Genomic DNA, 25,593 nt, shown 5'->3' with positions numbered 1-25,593 from the left:
GTTTTTTACTTTATATAATTTTAAAATTAAATATCTTTATTTTAGGGATTTATACTGTTTTAAGATAACAATAATATTCATATTTTTATCCTCAAAGTTATTAGCTTTATATTTAGTATTGCACTTACCCTTATGGCCAGAGAATTATGTAATGCAGAACGTTGAAGAGTGGTGGACAGTTATCTGGAAGTGATGCCTCCCAGATAGCAATGGTTTTGGATTGTAATCGTACAACCATAACCAAAATTATTAAGACCTTTGAATCTTCCAGTAGTGGAAAAACTACCAAGAGGAGGTCTGAGAAATTCAAAGTTGGATGAAGCCCATAAGGAGGAGTTACGAAAGGTAATGTACGAAGATTGCAGAATAAGCCTCATGGAAATGAAGGATTAATTATTTGCCAAATTTGAAATTAATGTATCTATTTCAACAATAGATAGATGCATTGATAAATTCCAATTGTCATTAAAAAGAACTGCTTTATTTCCTGCAAGGTGCAATGATTCCCACGCTCTTCAAGAAGGGCTTAACTATGCTAACAAAATCCTTGATCTCATTGCTAAGGAATATGGAAAAAACATCTACTTTCTTGATGAAATAGGTTTTAACATCTCAATGAGAACCAAAAGGGGAAGATCTCCTATTGGGAAAAGGGCGGCGCATGTTGTGGCTGGAGTGCGTTCCATAAATTATTCAATTTGTTGTGTGAGGAATAAAAATGGGACCCTCCACTTTAAGTCACAAGAACAAGCATTTAATCAAGAAGCATTCCTCAATTTTATTGATGAGGTTTTAAATGTTTTTAGTGAAAAGAGTGTTTTAGCATGCCATCCTATTTATCCTAATTATGGATAATGTCCCCTTTCATAAAACTAGCCAGATAAAGAGCTTGGTTGAAAGTAAGGAACACCCACTCTTTTTTTTACCACCATACTCTCCATTTCTTAATCCTGTTGAGAACATGTTCTCTAACTGGAAATAAGTAGTAATATGAAATAGGATAATTCCGGTGCTTTATTAGAAAGCATCAATAGTGTATTTTTAACAATAAGCAAGCAGGATTGATTAAATTATTATACAAAAATATTTATCTTTTTGCCTAAATACCTAAGAGGAGAAAGCATTAATGATTAATAGATTATTTCATTAACTTTTACATTTTTTTATTTAAAGTTTCATGAGAAAAACTTTTATGGTAAAAACATTGTGTTGTATTTAATTTTATAATAAATTTTTTGTGGGTGAAAACTTTTTTTGTGAATTTGAATGCAAAAGTGTAAAGATAAAATGAGAAACCCTATAATATGCTAATGTATTTCCACGTTGATTGAAGGAAAGCAACATACAGGCCATTTAACCATAGAACTACTGGCTATGAAGCTGACGCTCTACTGTATTGGCCAGTTTAAACAAAAGACAAAAAAATGAAAACAATAAGGTTTTATTTATTGTTTTTATCAAGTGGCTATAAAGTAGTAGCATAGCATGCATAAAAATCAGGAACAAGAACTTTACCAGTTTAAAAATATAAACCACGTTCTTTGGTAGTTTTAAAACAAAAACAAAGCCTAACTACATGAACAAAAACAAAAGCTGGAAAACCTAAAACAGTTTATATATTAAACTTGGAATATTGTTGTAGAGTAGAATACCTGGTAAATGCAATCCAAAACTAACTCAATGTAGTGTTGTTCTAAGAAACAAAACTGCTTCTGCCAGATCCTCTTTCATTAAAAGCTCCTAAATCTGACTTGATTATTTTTAGAGCTGAAAATAGTCTTTCAACACTGACTTGGGTGGGTGGCATTGCTGTTACGGTTCTAGCCACATCACTAATAATCTCGAGTAAATAAGGATGGCTTCTTCTACAGTCAGTTTCGATGCACGATCATACTTTTCTACTTCTTTTAATTCTTTACAAAACTCCTGCTGGAATCTCTTTATTTGCATTTTCTGGCTTTTTATCTTTCACACATTTACAACGTCGTTTTAATGTTGAAAGTTTCTTTTTGTCCAAGTAGGAATCAAAGTCTAATTCTTCTTTTAAAGAGGATGATCCTGAGTTACCAGTGCTTATAGCTTCATCCAGTGGTGGTGTTTCAGGTAGTAATCCCTTCATGCGAACTGCCACATCATTGAGGGTCTTTTTTTGCAGTATTAGTCTGGTCATCGCTCAACAAAATTCGGCTCATTGGATCAACATAAATAGCAGCTAACAAGATTTGATTATCCAGTAAGAGATTCTCTCTTTTCTTCATTGAAGATACAATGCCATCAGCTTTTAACCCTCCACTTTGGTTCAGGCAATATATCAAGCTCTTCCATTTCAAGAAGAATTTACCAGGTGTTAAGTCTTCAGATTTCAAACTCTTGGTGACAGTAAAGGGGTTAGAAAGTAGATTTTCCAGTGCTTTTACCTGTGTTCATTGGCTTTCAGTTAATGAAACATTTTCATTGTCCAGTTCTTCAAGAAAGTCTTTTAGATCAAGCAAACGCTTTACCATAAAATAAGTGCTTCCCCAACATGTTGTTTTATCCAAAATGGCTCCTTTTCCTGCACACCTTTTCAAAATGGCATCTGTTTTAGGGGCCCTGGCTGCAACAGATACTTGCCTCACTTTGCCAATTAAAGTAGCTGCATGACGATCTTTCAATCAATCTCCTATTGCAAGTTGCAGAGTATGAACAGCACAACGCATATGTTGAATAGTAGTACGCTTAGATGCTTCTTTAACAATGTTATCCAAAATGTCACTATTCTCTTCGCTTTCACTTTCTCCAATACTTGCAGAACTTCCTTTAATATCTGTCTGTTACTTTCGTCATCTACTAATTTCATTTTCTCAATTGTTCTCAACATACGGGGTATTGGAAGCATTATCTTTCACAATACATAGAATCTCTTCCTTTTAATTCTTCTAGAACATCCTCCACTAACGTCTGAAGATGGTCACTGGTGTGATGTCCCTGGGTGTTCTTTACTCCCAAGGTTCGCATTATTTTTTTATTATTTTCATCAACAAATCTAACATTAATAGCAAAATAATTGACTCAGTGACGTGTGCATGCATCCATTTTTATAAAGATAAAATGTCCCTTGAGACCTTTTCGTAGTTCTTCCTTTTTACATTTGGCCTCTTCAATTATAAATTTCCTTATACTTTCTCTTTCCAGAGAAACACCAAGTTTTTTTAGCCATTTCTCCATTTAGGCCTAAAAAGGCTGGCTGGTAAAGGAAGGATAGTGGTACATTATTCTTTACTACCATTTCAATAATGTGTTTTTTTTATTTCTTCTGGTGTCATTGTTATGGTAAGTGTGGTAGCTCAGATATAAAGAATCTTCTTAATTGTGTTTGGTCTCCAGTAGATTTCTGAACATTTTTTATCCCAGACGTAGATGGAATATTTTCATTGATATTTTTCTCATTCACAACTTCTAATACTTTAGGATGAAATTGCTGAAAGTGTCTTTTCAAATTTGATGCTCTTGTAGGTGCATTTTCGTTAGACCCACTAAAACTGCTAATTTTTGCATCACATTGTTTTTCACCATCATCCTCAAGAATACATTGGCACACCTAATGTTTCCCATCACTTGATAATGTAAAGTGCTCATTACCAGCAGACTTTATCGTGTTTGTTGACAGACTTTTTGCCATTGTGAATGGGGTGCCGCTTTCACTAAAATATAAGTATAAAATATGTTATACTAACTAGCATATTTTTTTATTTATATACAAACATACACATAGTCCTGCACTATTGCAAACATGCATACAACATAGACATAATTTGTCCCATACAGAAAAACATGCACAAACATATATACTATACACACAACACAAAGCCCTACATTTTACTCAGAAACACACACAATATGCACTATACACAAACATTCATACATTCCTGCACCATAAACACAAACATACACACAGCCCTGCAGTTTTATCAAGAAACATGCACAGCATGCGCACAGCATTCCATCATAGTACACACAAGCAGCCATGTAGTTTTAAAATAAACATGAACACATACAGTTGAATCCAAAAAGCTGTTCCTCTAGTTCTTCTAAGCTCTTTTAGCAGACAAAGCAGACACTGCTGCCTCTACCTTTGTTTGCTGATGTTCTGCTGAAGACAGGGCAGTGGGAGGCTTCAGGGCTAGGGGGGGACCTAACTTCCTAGTATTAGGTGGTGTGCAAAATGATGTTAAAGTTCAGCCCTGGATGGTAGCATATATGGAGAGTGCAGACAGGACACCTGAACACACATCAGGCCATAGCACTCACCTACACCTATATCATTACACTTGTTTACACTCAAATGAACTTGTTAAACACATTATATCTGAAATAAAAATGAAAACACTTTTTGTAATGTACATAATCCAGATTACAATATTGTGAACGTCAGGTTGTATAATAGTTCAGCTGAACTTCACACTAGTAGAAATACAACTATGCACTGGGCTTTATTCTTACATACTTAAATATGACAATTATGACAATTGCTTGTGAAATAGGACATTTGAACTTGCTGTATTTTTAAAATTATAATTTAAATTTATCAGGAGCCGGAGTTGGCACATTTTTATCGACTCTGACTCCGACTCCAGGTACCCAAAATTGTATTCGACTCCTCAACACCGACTCCACAGCCCTGGTACTAAGCCCAGATCAAAAGAGCTTTTAATAGGGGCCTGGCTACTACCTGACAAATTGTTCTCTCCCCACAGCTTTATTCTTCTACACATGCTATTACTTAAAGGTGACCAGACCATAACCAAGCACACAAGACTGTTATGTTTTTTTTAGGTTGACAAGTGGAAATGAAGGGTCTGATCTAGCCAGAAAGAGAGCCAGGTGCAAGTAACTAAACCATGGCCCTTAATTTGCAACTGGCTCTCTTCAATATCTTTTTTCTCTGTTGTTTTAACATAGCAACAGAAAGCCAGTCTGTGATATTTTCTTTCTCCTAAAAAAGCGGCTTCATCCCACGAAATGCGCTGGGTTTAGTAAAAATATCTGACTGTCACATTTAGAAGCTTTTGGTTCAATCAAATATCTGACTGCCATATTATGGAACTTTAATTATGAACTCTTCCTTAAAATCATGTTTGTGTATTGCTTGTACTTTTATCTAATGTAAGTTGTTCAAACCTTTGTTCATAGGTAAATTTTTTTAATGAAATTTGTAAAATTAAAATTTGTTTGATAATGTTATTTATTATTAACACCACTAGAACCTCCCTGCTTTTTTCAACCCCAATGTTTGGGTGTTTGAATGTTTTTGTTAAGTTTGTGGCATACTCGTGGGAAGAGGTAAATTTAGATTTTTTTCATATGGGGACATATGATTGTAAATAAGTGAAGCAGGATCATGTTGAATTTCTAGGCAAAGAATTTAGTTGGGAAGGAATCTTAAAGACTAATAGGAGCAGGTAGCGACCCTGTCTGGATGGCTTATCTAATGCCTATTATAAACTTTTTGAGTTAGCACCCTATTTAGCTCACAATTTTATTCACCTTAGAGAAGACAATTCGGTTCCAGAAAAAGATAATAAAGCCCTAATTAGTGTGTTACCTAAGCCAGGCAAAGACCATAAGGAAGTGTCTAACATATAGACCCATATCTTTGAATAATTCTGATTTTAAGATCATAAGTAAAGTTTTATCTGACCAGGTGGGCCTCTTGGGTCACCATCCGACCCCAGACCAAGAGAGTGATAGATTTGATCTCTCCTATAACAGGGAACTGGGATGGGAACCAGAGTAGGCAGGCTGCTGTCTATCAATTTACATAAAGCGTTCAACAGCTTATCATGGGGGTATCTCCTAGAGTATTTAGAGGCAATGAGCACCTCCCCCCTCTGATGCAGATTAGGAGGTGCCCCTTATTCCCACTACTGTTCTTACTAGCAATAGAACCCCTGGCAATAGCTGTTAGATTAAATCCAGACATACAAAGGCATCAAATGCTGTCCTAGCGAGCATAAGTGTGGTTTATATGCTGATAATGTCATGATGTACTTTTCTTCTCCAGTTATTACTCTCCCTAATCTCTTTAATAAATAAATAAATCTGTTTTGGGGGGTCTCTGGTCTGACAGTGAACAAAAGCAAATCATTAGCTCTCAACCTCACCCTTCAACAATCATTGGTTTCCCAACTTCAAGACAATTTGGATTTCATGTGGGACATAAAATCCATACCCTATCTGGGAATTACCCTTACACCAAAATTCTGCAAGATTACTAAAGATTTAAATGACAGGTCCACCTCCCTGCCATCGTGGTCTGGGAGAATAGCAGTTATCAAAATGAATATTCTTCCCAGGCTTCTAAACCTCTTCCGTACTTTACCCATAGCTATTCCCAAAATCGTATTGAGAAATATCCAGAACAAATTTTTTACATTTTATTGAGGTAACAAACAACACAGAATCAATGCCTGCACTCTGTACACAGCTAAAGCCATGGGAGGCCTTGGAGTCCCTAATATCCTGTTGTACCACTAGGCTCTGGCTGCACAAACTGCTTCCCTTGGACAGAGCACCAGTTGAGACACTTATATGGATAAACAGCCAACAATTCTATGCCCTTCTATCATACACATTGCCAGTCTGGGATGGTCAAAAAAACTCCATAACCTACATTCTTTACACTTTCCTCCTATGCCTCTTATGCCTTATCTCCTCTGGTTGTGACAAGTCACAATTTGAATGGTGGCTCAACAAAAGTTTCTTACATATCAGCGACTTCTTGGATGGTAAAAATATTGTGTCAGCTTTACAGAAAAAGTGCTCTCTACCAACATCTGAAATGTACTTGCAAAAATGAACATTTATAAAATAAAAAAGGGGTTATCCCCCCCATTCCAAAATTCATTTGAAAAGTCCTGTAGTTCCATATCTGAGGCAAAGGAGGATTTTCAACAGTACAGTATATCTAGCCTTATTTGATTCCCATTAAAAATGTACTGGGAAGAGTGGGAGGCTTATCTCGGAGAAGAATCTCCCTTAACACCTCACTCATAGAGACAAACTATAAAATATTCATGCAGGGGTACATAGTTTCTATCAGCCTTCATAAATAAAGACAAGTATCTCCTCTCTCTGCTATAGAGGTTGTGGTCCATGTGTCCAAAAATTCAGGATAAGAATTTATAATCTAATTTACCTAGTCACACGGACTAACCCACCAAAGCGGTTTGAGACAGCCTAATTTTCCAAACTGGGCAAGTCTGTCCTGAGGTCGGATGTCAATCTAATTTCATACATCTTCTTAGCAGCTTGCATAATGAGAGCTTGTTACTGCAAGGCTACAAATATACCTATTGAATTCACTAAAAACAAATTGAATGACTTGCAGACTTGCACTCTCAAAGATAAAGTTTTCTACAAAACTTGTGACCCTTGGATTTCCTTCATATCAGAATAGATCCCATGAAAAGAACCTTTATTCCTTCCCCCCAACACTTCCTCTCCCATCCCCTTCCCCATAACCTTTCTATTTAGCTTGAATGTGTTGAATGTGATTATATCCTTAAGAAGGTGTGAGACATGTAGTTTAGCTACCGGTATACAAAGCTACATAAAGGGTTTTTGACTTCCAAAAGGAAACACTTTTAATTAACACTAACCAACATGTTTATGTTGAGAATTTGCCGTTTTTTAATTTTGGCTTCAGTTGGGCTAACCTAATTATTTTGTTATGTGTATTATTTGTATGTGTTGGCTAAAGAAAAAACAAACTCACCTCGAAATTTACAACTCTATATCACACTTTAAATATTATTACATTTTAAAAAATAATTTATGTATTACCTAAAATTACACTTTTAAAATTGAATTTTAAGAAGCACACTTTGGTTAGGTTTTGGGAGTAAATAATTTGTGTCATGCAAATTACCTAAAGTTGTGGTTTTTAAAGTGCTTTACAATTTCTTCTTAAAAAAAAATTAAAAATGAAGTAAATACAAATACGTGTATTTAAACCCGCTAACTAATTTATGTCCTATCCTGCACATTAAAAGGGAACTTGTTAGGAGATGAAGGAGTTACTTGTCTGCCCTCCAAATCGCCTGCTTCCCTTTCGCTGTGCAGCTTCCACCTAGGAAATATCTTTCTCCACATACATAGCACAGCTGAAGGAAATTCCAGGAAAAGATTAGTCCCTGGCTTCCTTCACCTGCCCATCCCCTGCCTACTAGGGCTTTATAGCCTTCTTGCTTACAGTCACCAGTTACCTGTTGTAGCAATAAGCTTGGCTGACCTCCTCTGTTTTCTAGACTTGCCACTGCTGGATAGTACTGTACTGCATTATCATTATTTGCGCACAGAAGCCCTTGGGCAACCATGTTCTGGGACAGTGCATCTAGCCTCTGAGAGGCTGAGAGGGGGCCTGCTATAGGTGAAGAGTGCAAAGTTAGATTGGGGGACTGGTAGCTGGTGGGTTCTGGTGCTAGACTGTAGATAAAATGTTTCCTCTATTTCAAAGATTTGCCACACCAATATTATTTCAAAAACAGAATACCTTTTAAAATTTTGTACATGTAAAACTTGATTTTTTATGTCACAGTGGCTTTAATAAAACAAAAAGATAAGGTTCTAATTGCAGTGCAAACAAACCCAGAATATTGTAAGAACAAAATGTTTAATTTCTCACTTGTACTCTGTGCCTGTGAACATGATGTGACCTAGCTATGCAATATGGCTGCTCCTTCCACTACTAACCTATGGAATAGACAGGAATTGTGTTTTTAAACAGACAAAATTACTTTGAGACAATGGAAGATAGGATAATTATATATATTATATATACTGGAAACATGTTTTTCTAATATGTATGTTTAAATATATACTATAAAGAGAACATCTTGAAATAATAATTATTGGCCCTTAACTTCCTTTCCATCAAAAGCCTTACAGCACTTCTTCATCTGAAATGGCAGACCAGTTATCAGACTGTCATTTATAGTTCAGATAGGGACAAAAGACAGTTTCTTTATGTTATTTGGTTGTAGATGACACCAGTAGACAGACGTATGCAGTATGACTAACAGTATGTTTCACCTCAGCTTCCAAATTGTTCCCCTAGGCATATTGTGGATTTCTCAGACCCTGCTTGTTCCATATGCAGGAGCAAATAGCACAACCTACCCAGTATATCAGGATAGTCAAAGGATGTCACAGAGTAGGGGTGATATACAGTACATAAAAAGATGTTCAGTAAATAGAACAGATTATAGATTGACTTGTGAATTGTGGCTATCGTATAACACAGTTTGTTGTGATACAGAAAAAACAGAAAGGAAATTGAAGGAAAATGACTAGCATAAGACAATACTTGAGTCAGAGATGAAGTAGATCAAGAGTAATGAGAGAAGGGTTTACATTTTGCATTAATACAGAAAACCATTGTAATTAGCATTGTGAAAAAAATATTATATATTGCCTCACTGTACTATGGAGACATTTCACTGATGATATTTCAAAAAGGTACTGAATATAATTAGAATTGGTTTTTACTATAAAGAAAAATTTACCAGAACACATAGTACAACTTTAAATCACAAACAACAAACTACAAAGTAGATTACTACAATAGGGCTATAGTAGAAAATGACTTAAAAATTCTTATTTTAAAGCTTAATCACAATCTCCCATGCAACTGCGACTTCTGATTTCTAATCATGTGCAAATATAAAATAATGTTTTACACTTCTTTTAACTTGACTGGATATTTTTAAAAGTTTTTTCTTTTTACCACAATGCTTAAGCAAAAGTAATTTTTGCTTGCATGGGAATAATTCACTTTTCTAAGTGAACAGCCCAAACTCCATTAGTAAACAGACCATGATAAGTAGTGGTCCAGATTTAACCTAAGCTCCTGGGCGGGTAACTTGAGCCTAGTTTCGGGTAAAAAAACTTGCTGAAAGTGTTTACCCCGAACTAGGCTCGGGGTAGCTAAAAATAGAATCAAGCGTTACAGTGCAATCTGATTGTCATACAACATTGCAGAGCACCCAAGCATAGTTCTCCCCAGAGGGTTTTAGCCGGTTGCTCCGCCCGGCTGCTGTGAATACCCCACCCACCTCTCCTCGGCAGCTCTCATCCTCTGTACCGATCTCAGTGAGGCTGCTCTGTGCTGTGTCATCCGTTCAAAGGATTGCTGCTGGGATGAGAAGTGAGCACACACAGTTCAGCCTTCATGTGAAGGAGACACAGGCAGCCCCGCCCCCATCTCATAGCACGAGCTGGGTTTTCTATTTAAAAAAAATGTTTTCAGGGTGCACAGGGGACCCTCCTAGATACTAGTTACTACAATTTCAGCCCTTCAGATTTAAAGAATTTCAAGATATGGGCGTCACAAATGTAAAAAGTTATGAAAATTGAACTTTGGGGTTGCTGTTTCAGAGGAAAGTGCAACTAGGAGTCCTAAACTGAAAATGCAAATTGGGAACCCCGGGGCCACTAACATAGCAAGGAGCAATGTGGTGCGCCCCTAAATATATACCTACCTGTCACAAATCTATACCTATGAAATTGTCTGCTTCTCCTCTTTGAGGAACAATTTCTCTGAAAATATGCAAGTGTCGGGCACATTCTGCCCTTTCAATCTCATTACTACAGCATCATTAGAACATAAAACACTTTGCCCATTAAAATGGGCTTCCCTGCCCTGTTACACATTCCTGACCACTTATCTAACATTCTGAACTTCAATTGGGGAATGGGGAGGTGTAAGAAACCAAAAATACATGTACAAGTGGGGAACATCTGTGACTAACATCCCCTAAAACTTCATCACTATGGTATCATTAGAAAATGAACTCTGCCCACTAAATATTATTGAGGTTGAGACACTGGAAGGTTACAGTCACGTGTAACAAGGAAGTGCATTTTGATGGACAGTTTTTTTTTTAAATGTTGTAATGATGCCATGGTGATGAAAGGTGATAGCCACAAGTGTCTCCCACCTCCACCTATATTTTTGTTTCCCTGCACCTTTTAATTCTGGGGAAATTGGGGTTTGAGGTAAGATGCAGACAGATATGTGTAACAGAGCAGGCAGCAAACTTTGCTAGGTAGAGATTTATGTCCTCATAATGCCATACTAATTACATTCCTCATGCCAGGAACCACTGCTGCTTAAAAAACTTCTAGCTCTGAAAAAGCCTGGCACTTACCGCCTGTTACCAATCCTAGGTGCCTAGCACTTACCGCCTGTTACCAATCCTAGGTGCCTAGCACTTACTGCCTGTTAACAATCCTAGGTGCCCATGTGCTATTGACTGTCCCCTTTCTGATCACTCATGTGCCATTGATTGTCCCCTTCTGATCACTCATGTGCCATTGATTGTCCCCTTTCTGATCACTCATGTGCCATTGATTGTCCCCTTTCTGATCACTACTGTATGTGCCATTGATTGTCCCCTTTCTGATCACTGACTCCGTTTTTTTTGGCTTCTACGACCGGGTAACAGACTCTGTTAGGGCAGGGATCAGCAGCTTGCTTGTCCTTTGAAGTTACTTTCAGTTTCACTCTGCACTGCAGCCAGCATCGAGGAGTCACACAGAGGCACAGTATCAGGTATTGGAGGATGTCTTATTTGCGGGGGGTGCTTTATTTTAATTGTTTGAGCAAAACTTGGAGGGTGGCTTATTTGATGGGGATGCCTTATCATCGGGGAAACACGGTAGTAAGTTGGGTCACAATACACGGCATAGGACAGTTGTGGCAAAATACATAGAATAGAAAAATTGGATATACTAGCGGGGCAGGCATTACAAAGTTGTAACAAATCATTGGGAGAAGGTAGAACACTGAAACATTAAGAGGTTACTGATTACCCATGGCATAAACAACTGGGAGCACTAAGTATGCAGTGTTTTGCCACACCCCTTTTTTTTTACTACTCGGCTGAAAAAAATTTCTGGGGAGAACACTGCCAAGGGTTCACCTGAAAAAGCAAGGATTAGCAAATACGTTGGCTGATTTTTTAATTTGTGTGTGGCTATCCGAATCATGTCCAATCAACTTAATTTAGCACAGGTTGACTCTAATCAAGCTGCAGAAACATCTCAGCAGCGATCATGAGAAATAGGAGGAACCTTAGCTAAATTTCAAGTATGGTTGCAAAAGATCTGAATACTTATGTAAATGTGATATTTCAGTTGTTTTCCTTTTTAATAAGTTTACAAAATTGTCTAAAATTGTGATTTTGCTTTGTTATTATAGACTACTAAATGTAGAATAATGAGAAAAAAAGAATTAAAATGATTGAAGCTCTGCCAAATAACCAAACTGAACAAAATGAAGGGGATTTGAATACTTCCTGAAGCACTATAGGTGTTTCCTGTTCCTTTACCTGCTTGGCCAAAGGGCTTATACACACTGTCAGGGAGACAGTGATGATTTTACCACTTCCTCAGGCAAAAAACGCTGACGCAGGGAGAGACATTGGGCCTGATTCTGCAAATCTGGAATGGATTTCTTAAAAGTAGTTTGCTATTTGTTACCAAATGTTTTCAATCTTGGACCAGATCCATTCCAGGTTTGCTGGATCACCCAGCTTCACTGAAAAAATTGTATCCTCTCCAGCCTTGGAGAGCTTTAATAAATCAGGCCCATGATCCCTACAACAGCTCCCATAGGGAATGAATAAGGGGCGTCTGTCAAATTTGCAGAGGTTCTTTTAGCCCTAAATGTTGCACTGATATCCCAAGTGTTTTTCAAAACAGGGAATTGAATACTAATGTAAAATCCAGTGATAACCATTTTCACATAAAATTTCTGAGAGGGTTGGAAGGCTCCTTCTCTAGTTCCTGATTGTTGGAAAAAGACATGATTTACAAATATCTAATTAGGGTGACCACAACCAATTTGTGTTATTTTTGAGAATTTTCTTAAAACATACTGATTTCCTCAGTGATGGATGGCGCCTGGACTGCCAGCTCCGGGATGGATGCCGGGACAATGTGGGACCCGAAGCAAGACACCTCTGAATTGGATAGGACTGCTCTGCAGGATTGAAGGTAAGTGTTTTTTTATTTTTTAGGCACTTTTCAGTTTACTTCCTTTTTAATTTGGACACTACCTATACCACTTTCAAATACAAATACACACACGCTTACATAACCGGGAAGAGGAATGAAACATGGGAAGTTTATTTTTTTAATTTTTGCAGAGCAGCAAAATCATCTTTGGTGTTGATAAGTTATGTTAGTTAACCACTAGTTTACCTCATTTGCCCCCAGGACTACAGTATTTTCCTTTGGTACTTGCTACAAAGCAGTGTAACGCTTGGAGAGACAGACAGTGCTACGGCTTGCACAAAAGTGGTGTAAGCCCTGAGAAGGGCCAAGGCGCAGAGTCTAAGCAGTAACTAAGTCTACCAGGTTGCGGTCCTTAGGCACACCAGGGTGGGCAGGATGATTCACGGTACCAAGTCACTAGGTGAAAGAATTGTCAAGGAAGGCCACGGTCGAGGCAGGCAGCAAGCAAGAAAGGTCACAAGCCAGGAGTCAAATACCAGGGAGAGAGGAAATAGACACCGGTGACACAGGGTGACGGCAGACACAGGGAACACAGGAGACACTGGAAGCAACAGGAGGCACAGGTGACATGGGGGGGGGGGGACAACAGACTGGGCCACAAGGGGTTAACACGGGAGCTGGCCAGAGAAAGCACTTACTTAATCAGAAGGAGTAAAGGAAATGTTCAGCTAAGCTAGGGAGCTTGGCACTAGTGGAGACATGTTGCATGAATGCTGTGTCTGAGCTAGCCAGAGATGATTGAGAGGCTATCTCCTATTTGGCCGGCAGGAAGTATGATACTGATTAAATCTGAAAGAGCGGGCACACCAAGGCCCAGAACTGTCCCCATGCGCAGGAAAGAGGCGAGGAAGGATGATTTAGCAGAGATACATAGAAGGAGTTGGGTAACTTGAGGCGAAGTTTATAACGAACAGGATTAATCATAGCTAAAATTACATAAGGTTGAATAAAACAAGGAGCAAACTCCAAGGAAGGGACATTGCAACAGAAGTTTTTCATGGAGAGCCAGACATTATCCCCAGGTTGGAAAGGGGGTACCTTACGTCAATGCCAATATGCAAACTTCTGAGAGCTGTGTGTTTCAGATGCTCACAGGTAGAAGACCAGATACCTTTTAAAGTCCTTCTGCAGGGGACTGAGTGCAGGTTGCACCCCATGATCAGATACTATATGCATGGACATACAGTGAAACCTAAATATTTCACAAATAAAGATTGGCACTAATGTAGCTGCTGATGATAAAGCAGGAAGGGGCAAGAAATTGGCCATTTTGTAAAAATGATCCATGACCACCCAAATGACTGTACAGGCAGAGGTGCGCCTGGGGCACAGGTGGATGACTAGCTCTGGGCACGGATAGCTCAGGCCTACATAGTCATATTCCTACGAAGGTTGGGCCACCAGATAAGACCCAATGTTCCCCCTGGCCCCTTTTAGCTGGGCGGACCTGGCACCTACCTGGCACTTTTCAGTAATAAGTGTTTTTGGGTGGTTACTGAAAAGTTGTGTGGGCTGCCATCCGCTTACCATTTCTTCCCACCCATCTTAAAAAATTTCTGGCATGAACACTGGAGACAGCAGAAAAAATTTGTAAGTTCCGTGAACACCCAGGTGACCAGAAAGTTTAGAGTCATGTGCCCAAGATTATTTTGGTGCAGAGTTGGGAAGGCACCATGGATTTACCTGGGGGAATAGCAGGTTCCTAAACAGAGGTCAAGGCAAGGATTTTGGCCAGTGGGATAATAAACTGTGGCTCAGCAGTGGTCTCAAAATCCTGTGGATCGAAGAAGCAGGAGAGTGCGTCAGCTCGGGAATTAGTAGGACCAGGTTTAAAGACAGCAGATGTAGAGGAAATGCTCAGCAGAGCTAGGGGGCTCAGCACTCGTGGAGACAGGAGTGCTGTGTCTGAGCTGGCTAAAAAGCTATTTATAAAAGAGGCTATTTGCTGATTGGCCAGTGGGAGGAGTGATACTAATTAAATCTGGGAGAACAGGTGCACCTGGGCTCAGAACAGGCACCTGCGCTTTAGGGAGGAAAACCTGCGCTTTAGCGAGGGGTGACAAGCAGGTTACAAAACCTGACTACACACACAGCATTGACTGTAGTGAAAGATTTATTTCAACAAAGGTAAGTCCTGCAAGGTGGTTTTGGTTAAACAGGTTTTCAAAAATATAGGCAAACAATTCACTTACAGTGGCAGTGTCAAATTAATGGTGAAAGAATGTTTACTACATTTTTCATCCCCAATTGAAATAATCTCAAATACTTTGAGCAAAGCAATATAGAACAGCAATTAGAGAGAGAACTAATTTGATTTAAATTAGAATGAGATAGTAACTGTAAGGCCCTGGTCCAGCAGCAGTACTCACCAGACACCAGTCCCCCAATCTAACACCGCACTCTTCACTTATGGCAAGATACCGCTCTGCTTAGGAAGATTGGTTGTGTTTCCCAGCACACAGTCGGTTGCCCCCAGCACTTAGTGCACAAGGGATTGTGTCTGGGGAAGAGCTGGCAGAGGATCAGGAGCCCACAGATAAAGCATCACCAAGATTCCAACAGAGATAAGTGCAGAATACAGCAGGTCATACACAGGTAATCCGTCCTCCAGATCAGGAACACAAAGGCAGTCAAGGCAGTATAAACTCACAGGGTTAGAAACAGGCAAGGTCAGCAACAGTAAATCAGACGAATTCACACACCGGCAGCAAGTTAGCCTAGCTTAACACTACAGCAAGCACTGGTGACTGGGAGCAAATAGGCTATAAAGTCCCAGCAGCAGCACAGGATAGAGTCGGAACTAATCTGCCTCTAAAATTTCCTTCAGCTGTGTACAGCCTCAGAGTGTGAGCTGAGGATATGGATAAAATACATCAGGCTGCACTGCTAAAGGAAAGCAGGGGCTGCTGCTATTTCTTTATTTTCCTTGCTGCTGTAAGTGCTGGTGGCGGTGTGGGATACTGCGGTGGCGCACAGCAGAGAATCACTAGCCTAATAAGTAACTATCCAAGGTGCATAACTGCCACTTTAATTTTCTTAGCTAAACACTTTACAGGAAAGGAGGAAATCCACATTAAGAATGTTCCAAAAAGGTATTATTGTGTCCCAAGCAGGTGTGCGTAATGAAAATTTTCCCGTTTCCTGTTTTGTGTACTCAACATGAAGTGAGAGGCTGTCATTTGAATTGTAAGGGAAATTCCCTCTTAGACAGTTGTCACCAGAACAGGTATCCCAATTGGAAGGTTTTTCTGATAATTTTTCTCTAATTCTGTATAGGTGGCAAAGCAAGATTTTGGATTTACCCTAACTTTTTTATTCCCAGGGGCCCTGATCTGGACAGTTAGACATTTAAAAGATTTAAACTCTCTACTAGAGGCAGCAATAAAAACTTAACAATGGTTCTAACCCCTTCATCCGAATATTAAAAGGAAATTCCATAAAAAAAAGACTTTAGATAGGCAAAAGCTCTGGTTACTTCATACCTGATATAATGAAAAGAGATAGGCTGCATGCCCTGTCCTCCGTGGATGATCACCACAATAGACTGTACTGCCTTCTGGGCAGCTCCACAAGGGAAACTTGTTTCTTAGCTCATGTCAGAGAAATTGTTGTGGTCAGAGAAATTGTTGTGTGCAAGGTTCTGCTTTGTACCTTTCACCTCCAGTCCTTTGATTTTATTATAATACTCATTGACATCTCCTTCTTTGGTCTGCATATTAATACAAGGCTGTTTCCCCTACTTCTCAAGTTTCCTATTTTCTAATTGTCTTCTTTAGATTTCTAAATTTGAACTTTTTGACTGCAATCAGTTTTGCCCAAAGAGTGTTGGAGATGGTACTCTTTATTCTTTAAGTCACCTTTTCTCATTTTGCATACGAACAAAGTGATATAAGAACTACTGTCTTTTTCTAATACCCATCTCAACTAAGGCATTGGGTTACAATTTTTTTCCATCCACTTATAATATTATTTTCTATCCACTTATAATATTATCAATAATATTCAATAGAGATTCTGCTTTTGTTGAAAAATATTCCACTTAAAATACATATTTCACTTTTAAGTGGTCATGATAGGATAAACCACTTGAAAATATCTTTTACTGTAGTTCCTGGATTTAAACACCTTTTGTGGATATAGGGTCAAAGGGTCTCTTTTACCATATTGAATTATTCTAGTTAAATAATTTACAGAGCAAAACCTGCAACAAATGAAAGTTCTAGGTAGCAATTTTGAAAGGGAGATTTTGGATGACGTAGCATGGCCCATCCAAAAGCACATAGAATGAAAATATATCATGGGTAGACAGGTTTTAGCTTACAAGGCCCCTGTCAGACAGTATGCAGATACCACCTATTTACTGATCCCCCTCATGTAGATTTTGTCTTTTTATTTTAGATCATCGTTACCTGTTACAACCATAAGAAAAAGTGAGTCCTGAAAGACTTCCTCCGTTAGCTCTCTGATAATGCTGACAGTGGAGACTTAGATCTCTGATACCTACCTACACCAGGGACTTGGAGGAGGGTAAGCTGTCCCAGTACTTGTGGATCCAAATTTATTGAAGGTTTGGTTATCATAGATTAAGTAATGTCACTGGCACCAATTATTTTGTTTGCCTTTGCAGCTGTTAACCAGTGATTTTTTTCAATAATTTTCAATGTAAAGAAGATTTTCATAGTGACCATATGGATTTTTTACCATGACTTGGCTACAGGTATTGTACATGTTTTCACTGTAGGGACCGTGTCGACAGGCATCAACTATGCAAACAACAGCTTATCAACATAGGCCCTTATTGTTATTTCCTGCATATTGTGATGGATGTTTGTTTGCTGCTCGCATATTGTTACAAAGTTGTCGTTTTATTTGCAATATTTTGCTATAGATAACTGTTACATGATTATTTAATGTATTTCCATTTTCTATAATGTGGAATCATGTCTGTTTAAAGGACCATAATTATTTCTGTTACAGGCCCATGGATAGGGTGTTAAAAATTATTAGATACGAGGTATGGAACTGGTTTGCAGGATGGCCTTTTGCCATCCTGATCACATTCCTTTACTTGAAGCTTATTCATTACTACACATTATGCACTCTGTATTTGAATTTTAAATATTTGAACCTAATAACTGAACTCCTATCTACTAGCATGTGAGTTATATTATCCTGGCCCGATCAATTAAGATGACCGAAGATTGGAATGAGGAAGTAAAGAAGGAAAAAGATGGAAACAGCCACGATGTAATGTGGACAGGTCATTGTCAACTGGGTTTAGTTCTACTTTACATTGTGGGAGCCTCCTGGATAAAGTTGGCATTGTGCATTAAAAGTCATTTGTTTTGGGGTGCTCCCAAAACACTTTGAAAAATTACTAATGCAATGTGCTGGCACCTGGCCTCTGGAGATGATCCCAGAGACAATTTACTATGTACTATTTAAATTTACAAAGACCACACAGTAGCTACAACAAGCAAGAAAGCATTACAATCTTTTTGTTCATATACAAAGCTGAAATGGGATGTTACTTTGTTCATATATTAGGTACCTGTACTTAAAACTGAACTTCTGGCACATTTTAAAGTATATCTAAAGCTTTTTTATGTCGATAAAAGATATTGGGACATGTCTTATAGACACAGCAAGAACTGAGAGGAAGCTGTCATTAAAACAGGTTACAGCTCAAAATTATCTGTTTTTCAACACTCAGACATGTAAAAAGGATGACCAAGACAAGGAGAGAGGGTAAAATTCCCTAGTAGGGACTCACAAGACAATTTGGAAAAAAAAAATGGCAGAGGTATTGATAAGTTGCTAGTACAACTACCTTGGGTTCACTGTATTTTAACCTCTTGCAATCCCCTGTGCAACACTCAGACTGGGGAAGAGAGGAACAGTACTTGGGTCAATTAAGTGGTCTGCATTCCCACATATTGACAAGGAGCATGCTTGCAGGAGAGCAAAAAGATAACTTTATCTGCTATCTGTTGTTGGCTGGGAGGTGACCTAGTTGTGTTGCTAAACTGCAGCAGGAAAATTTCAGGTCACCAGGTTAGTTGTGCTGTAAATCTCAAGACCAGAAAAACAGAAATACAAATCCTGTGGTAAAAAAAAAGGGTTTAGCAAGTGTATTTCAACTGTGTACAGTTATGACCAAATATATTAGCACCTTTGTAATCATTTAAACACAATGATTCTGGAGTGTTATGTAAAATTTTGTACCACATTCCTTGTTTATTGTTCATATTTACAGCAAAAATCTTTTAAGGACTTTATCGGTACTTGCTTCACAATAATTTTAACACTTATTGAATAAAATCAATGACAATTTATTCCAAATCATATAAAACAATGTATTCACATACAACATAGTCTAACTTATCCCTAATAAAAACTGATACTTATTCAATAAATTTAAACAGTCTGATTATCTCCGTTCTTGACACGTTTCGCTCTTTGACTTCATCAGAAAAACAGATTGGAGAAATTTTTTCAATTTATTTCTAATTCAGGAATGCCATTCGAAAAAGTGTTTAAATGAGACTAATTTTTTTGTTGTGATCATTCATGCATAGTGGAACAAAAATAATAAAAGATTGCTTTGAGGAACACAGTGTATACCAATAATATAAGCTTTTGAAAAAGTGATGTTAGTGAGGGAAGGAAAGATTTATGTATATTCAATACCATTTCTCAGGGGGGATAAATGATTTTCGCCTCCTGATTTTAAAGTCAGTATCATCCTTATCCCACCCTATTCCTAATTTGTTTTTCCATCCATCCCTGGTTTGTGTTCTCTTTGCATTTATATCAGCAAGTGCATCACTTCTCCCAGAAAATTTTTGCAATTACAAATGCTTTGGTATTGTTATGTTTTATTTCTTTTGTTGGCACTGGAAGAACACAAAGAAAGGAGAGAAATGGAGAGACATTCTGGACAAAATTATTGGCACCCTCAACGTAATACTTTATAGCATACCCTTTTGAAGAAATACCTGATGTTAATCATTTTCTTTAACAACCAATGGGTCTTTTATATCTCTCTACTGGTTTTTTGGATCACTCTTCCTTTGCCAGCTGCTCCAGGTCTCTAAGATTTGAAGGTCTGTGTGTAACACACAGAGCATAGAGAAGGAAGAGCAAATAATTGTCTGAGGATTTGAGAACCAAAATTATAGAAAAGCATTGACAAACCCAAGGCTACAAGTCCATCTCCAGAAATCTTTATGTTCCTGTGTCCACTGTGGGCAACATTGTAAAGAAGTTTACATCCCATGTCACTAGCTAATTTCTGCATGTGGACAAAAGAAAAAGATTGTTGATACGGTACAACCAAGAATTGTTTGAATAGTCGATAAAGAACATCAATTGACTTTCAAACTACTTCAAGCTGACCTGCAGACACAGAGTACAACAGTGTCAGCTTTCATTATCGGTTGTCATCTGAATGAAAAAGAACGCTATGGCAGGAGACCCAAGAGCACCCCACTGCTGACACAGAAACAAAAACAAGCCAGACTGGAGTTTGCTAAAACTCACTTGTGGAAGCCACAATCCTTCTGTGTGAATGTCCTCTGGACAGATATGACAAAAATACAACTCTTCGGTAACGCACATCATTTGACTGTTTACAGAAAACAAAAATAAGCCTTCAAATAAAAAAACATGGTTCCTATGGTCAAACATGGAGGAGGTTCACTGATGTTTTGGGGTTGCTTTGCTGCTTTAGGCACTGGTAGTCTTGATTGTTTGCATGGTAATATACAATCTGAAGTTCTGAAGTGGTCAGCAATCTAAATCCCATAGAGCACCGGTGGAGAGATCTAAAAACAACAGGTGGGAGAAGGATCCCTTCAAATTTGAGAGACCTAGAGTAGCTGGCAAAGGAAGAGTGGTCCAAAATTCTAGTAAAGAGATGTAAAAGATTTATTGACTGTTACAGAAAGCAATTAACATCCATTATTTCTTCCAAAGTGTGTTACCAGGTAATAAGTTCAGGGTGACAATAATTTTGTCCAGGCCATTTATAATGTTTTGTGTGGAATGTATTTCTATTTCTCTCTTTTTTGTGTTCTTCTAGTACCAACAACAATAAATATGACAATTCCACAGTAGTTGTAATTACAACAATTTTCTGGAAGAAGTGGTGCATTTTGTAACATAAATGCAAGGGTGCCAATATTTTTGGCTATGACTGTATCTGTTTGCCTGGCATTAAATTTAAAATGTCATGTTTAATGAATAGTTGTAAATACTTGAGGGCACAGTTTCAGTATCAAAACAAGACAAGCAAATTAGCAGAGCGAGTGTTTGACCTTCATCTTTAAGTACACATACCTAGTTTACAATATAGTTACACATGTTGTTTTATCAAATGAGAATTAATCCAATCTTTGTCATTTGGTACAAAATATCAACATCGTTAGCATTTTCTATACTTGTAGGGGTCAATTTATAAAGCAGTTAATCTGACATTCACTGAAGAATTCCCTGGTGGAAAATCAATAATCATTTACTGTTATTAAAACACATGGACCTCGAAGATTTCCCACCAGAGACTGTAAGATAAATAGATCCCATAAAATAATAATACAGTGTTCTTATGTTATTGCTGAACTGATTACTGAATACTTGCAGACATGTGAGCATCATATAACACTGAAATATTTTGGGTGAATGTACAGCAATGAATTACATACTAGATAATGTAGTTTTCCACAACCTCACTTTAGGTTTTTGACAAGGAACCCATCTGTGTACTGTAATCTCTGGATTTTGTAAAAGGTTATGAAATAACCATTCTTTAACTAAAAAAAAAGGCTTTTTCAGTTAACTGATCATTTTTATCTGTCAGAATATAAATATCATTAGGTACACATTACATATAAGCAGACATAATTTAGGGACTACAAATATTTTTGGGATAGGACTGCGAGTATTTGCTTATACACCAAATAAAATGTCAGGGAAAAAATGTAACACAACAATTAGGTTGTCATAAGTATAATTGTGGTGCTTACATGCAAAAGCACATGTGTAATCCAAAATGTAACTTGCTTTTAGCATATGTATACAGCTTTATAGACACATTTCATATTGCCTTTTTAGACATTTAAAGAGCCAAATTGTGATACCAAGATTTTGTGCTTAATGTATTTCTTACAATTAGGTGCACTGATGTTGCTTTTAAAATGGCATATGGGATACTCTTGCATTACACAATTTAAAAAACTGCAGAATAATGGAAGATAAGAATTCAGAAGGGGAAGCACGATTTGGGAAACAGGATGTGATGTAGGTACAGAGACATCTTCATCTCTTATATAAACCACCTCACCTACTTTCCCTGTCCAATTTATGACATCTCCATCATATTTTACAAGTAGACATGTTTGTTTATTCAAAGCTGACACACATGCCAATGTTATTCCTACTCTGTCACATCATACCCTGTGCAATTCTTGTGAGGTTTATGTGAAGCTATACAGAATTTCATTTAAATATTTGCAGTCTGTATCAGCAACAAATGAAAGGAGCTAGCAGAGAACAGTAATAGGCAAGCTGTTCTTCATTTGCCACATCAACACGTTTACTAGCCAGTGTTGAGTATTTCCTCAGCTTGAGAGCTTTTCACCCTGAATATAGATGGATTCATAGAAAAGGAATTTAAATTAAGAGGATGGAACGAAGAACGAATCTTACCTTTTGAGGGTCTTCTTTGCTTGGTCTGCAAAGAGGAGAATGTGCCCATTACTGCACCCATTTTGGCAAAGATACTTGTGTGACTTTTTAAAATCCCTCTTCAATATAAATCCGTTAGAACTGACTATTCCAGGAGAAAAAAACACTGCAGCTCAGCCTCCAGCCTGTCTTGTGCTGTGAGCTGTGCTTTTCTTCTCCCCCTCTCCTCTTTTTCAATCAACACACACACACACATACACACACACACACGCTGACTGAAAGGCTTCACGGTTGTTATTCAAAACATCACCCCATCAAAATGTAAATGCTAGAGGAGTCCCTTGGACCAATGCTAGCAGAAAATGGTATTAAAACATATATGGAATTATATCGAATAAACCCAATGGATTTCTTCCTCTCCCCTGCTGGTTTATGGCCCCCATAACTAGTCTGGAAGCAAACACAAGCAAAGGGATTTCTCCCATCTACAGTTATCTGGAAATAGGGGGACAGCTGTGGGTAAGAGCGACTTGGAAATATTATGACTGAAAGCAAGTAAAGGACAGGCAACAGGAGCATCCTTCCTAAATCAGAGATGTGCCATGCCTAACAAAAAGGATTGGACAGTCTCTGTGGATTATATATTTATTTATTCTGGTTTTACAATATAAAAGCATAAATGTCATGTTTATCAGCTGTTTCAGTTTATGTTAGCAAAATATGTATTAGGATAAAAATAAATGTCACATATACTAACATACTGGTCAATTCATCACAATATGCTTTTTTACTTTTTTCAATTTCAGGTGGAGTGGGGGTGGATTAGAACCACTGTCTGGTCTACATATAGATGTAGCAGAATTTGGATCAATTTGCTGTCCCAATGACAATGGTTTTACCAGAAAGCAATGCATACCTAACATGAGTCCTAGCCTTGCCATAATTTACTAATGCCATTTTACTAATATATATATTTATTAAATATATATATATATATATATATATATATATATATATATATATATATATAAAGCTTATTTAGGAGTGCATTCATAGTTTTGTGCTACACTGCAAAAATGTGCATTGTGCCACTTAATGTGCAGCGCTCTAGGGAAACCTACTCAGTTTTTTATGCTAATCACAATGCAGGCAATAATGAACTTTTTTTTTTCTGACACCATGCAGAGCATTTGTCTTTCAGTGTGATGGGCCCATGTCGTTGTCTGCTAATGTATGCGTGCAATGGGATGGCATTCAAAATAATTTGCACCTCAACACACCACACTGTGCATTAGTGTAAATGGGCCAATGGTTCTAATCATTACAATAGATATATCAGTATTCTCAGTTTATTACTAAATATAATTTGATCTATCAGACAGACTTCTTAGTAGGAGAAGCAGCTTTGTTTTGAGAGTTGTCCTTTTAAGGAAAAAAAGCCCCTATTAAATTTCACAAGCCTTAATAGAAATTCTCTTCAAACAGCTTATGTTTGTCACTGGAGTAATACAAATGCAGCACAAGATATTGGGGTCATTTATCAATATTTTCAAGATTCATACAAACTTCCCCCAAGTTTCACCCATGGAAATGATATAAAAAGAGTTAACTGGCCCATGCATACTAGTATAAGCATAGAATGTTGTATTATTTATTGAGAAAATATTCTTATTGTTATTCATTTATCATTTATATCATATACTCCCCATCCTAGATACCAAATACTTAGAGAAAAGATGATTATATGGCAGAGCTCTAGAGAATAGACTATGAAATTCAGCGAAGTGCATAGCAATCTGAACAAGCTAAGATTAGGAAATTGATTGTCAATGGAAAAGGCATTCCAGAGGTTTATCGTACAGATTCACCGCTGACCTTTCAGGAAGTTGCCGTGTCATTGAAATAAAAACAGTTCTCAATTTCCCTCAGTGAAGAATACAGTACATTAAAGCTGGGTTTTTATTATGAGATACATCTCTCTGGGCAATTTAATCGATTTTCCCTTATATGCCATTTTCAAATTAAATATAAATATATATATAAATATATAAATATATATATATATATATATATATATATATATATATAGTAAATTAAACCTTTGGGATAACAACCTGTTGGGAAACGTGATTGTCAATCAGTTTTAAATGTTTTAATGCAAATGAAAGCAAAAAAAACTGCTGTACAAGAGGGCAATAGCAAGGCAAACCCCAACAAGGGAATATATTTACACCATTTCTCTCTCTTTACTACTACTTTTGCTATACAGTAGCATGAGGCAGTACCTGTAGCTCACTTAGGTTGCACAGATAGTCTAGATCCTCCACGATGGCACATCCATGCATGCAATTGGAAGAAGGTTTGCTATGTCCCAAGAGCATGGAGGATGTATAAGGAGATGGGCCTTTACAAAAGGAGAGTTGGACAGGGCCGGAGAAGTGAAACAACTCAGGAGCACGACCAGTATCTATGTGTGTGTACAAGGGGAAAAGGAAGAGCATTTCCAGATTCATACAAGAAGACTTCCAGTGGGCTACTAAGGTTCATTTTTCTTTACACACTGTCAGAAACAAGCTTCATGAAGGTGACACGTGGGCCAAACATTCTTTATGTGCTCAGAGTCCAGCAGCATACAGCTTGTTATTTGCCTAAGAATACCAAAATTAGCAGATTTATCATTGGCTTCCTTTCTCTTCACACATAGAAGCAGGTTGACGCATATGTGAAAAGTGTAAAAAAGTCTGGAGACCCTGTGGTGAACATTATTATTATTATTATTATTATTATTATTAAACAGGATTTATATAGCGCCAACATATTACGCAGCGCTGTACATTAAATAGGGATTGC

The 25,593-nt window shown here is 37.6% G+C and overlaps 1 protein-coding gene across 2 annotated transcripts in view; it reads right to left on the bottom strand.

Annotated features, from left to right (window-relative positions):
- KCNIP1 (potassium voltage-gated channel interacting protein 1) overlaps nt 1-23,182 on the bottom strand; it is a 189,554-nt gene extending 166,372 nt beyond the window's left edge. Inside the window, exon 1 of one of the 2 annotated variants that reach the window (XM_072400798.1) lies at nt 22,765-23,182. In XM_072400798.1, the coding sequence (XP_072256899.1) occupies nt 22,765-22,825 (61 nt within the window). In that variant the 5' untranslated portion in view covers nt 22,826-23,182. The remainder of the gene's footprint in view (nt 1-22,764) is intronic. The other variant, XM_072400797.1, reaches the window with a different exon arrangement.
- Nucleotides 23,183-25,593: the final 2,411 nt, after the last annotated feature.

Source organism: Pyxicephalus adspersus, chromosome 2, assembly GCF_032062135.1.
Source record: "Pyxicephalus adspersus chromosome 2, UCB_Pads_2.0, whole genome shotgun sequence".
NCBI classification, from domain to species: Eukaryota; Metazoa; Chordata; class Amphibia; order Anura; family Pyxicephalidae; genus Pyxicephalus; species Pyxicephalus adspersus.
The sequence above is the reverse complement of the archived record's forward strand: the minus strand, read 5'-3'. Positions and strand labels throughout refer to the sequence as shown.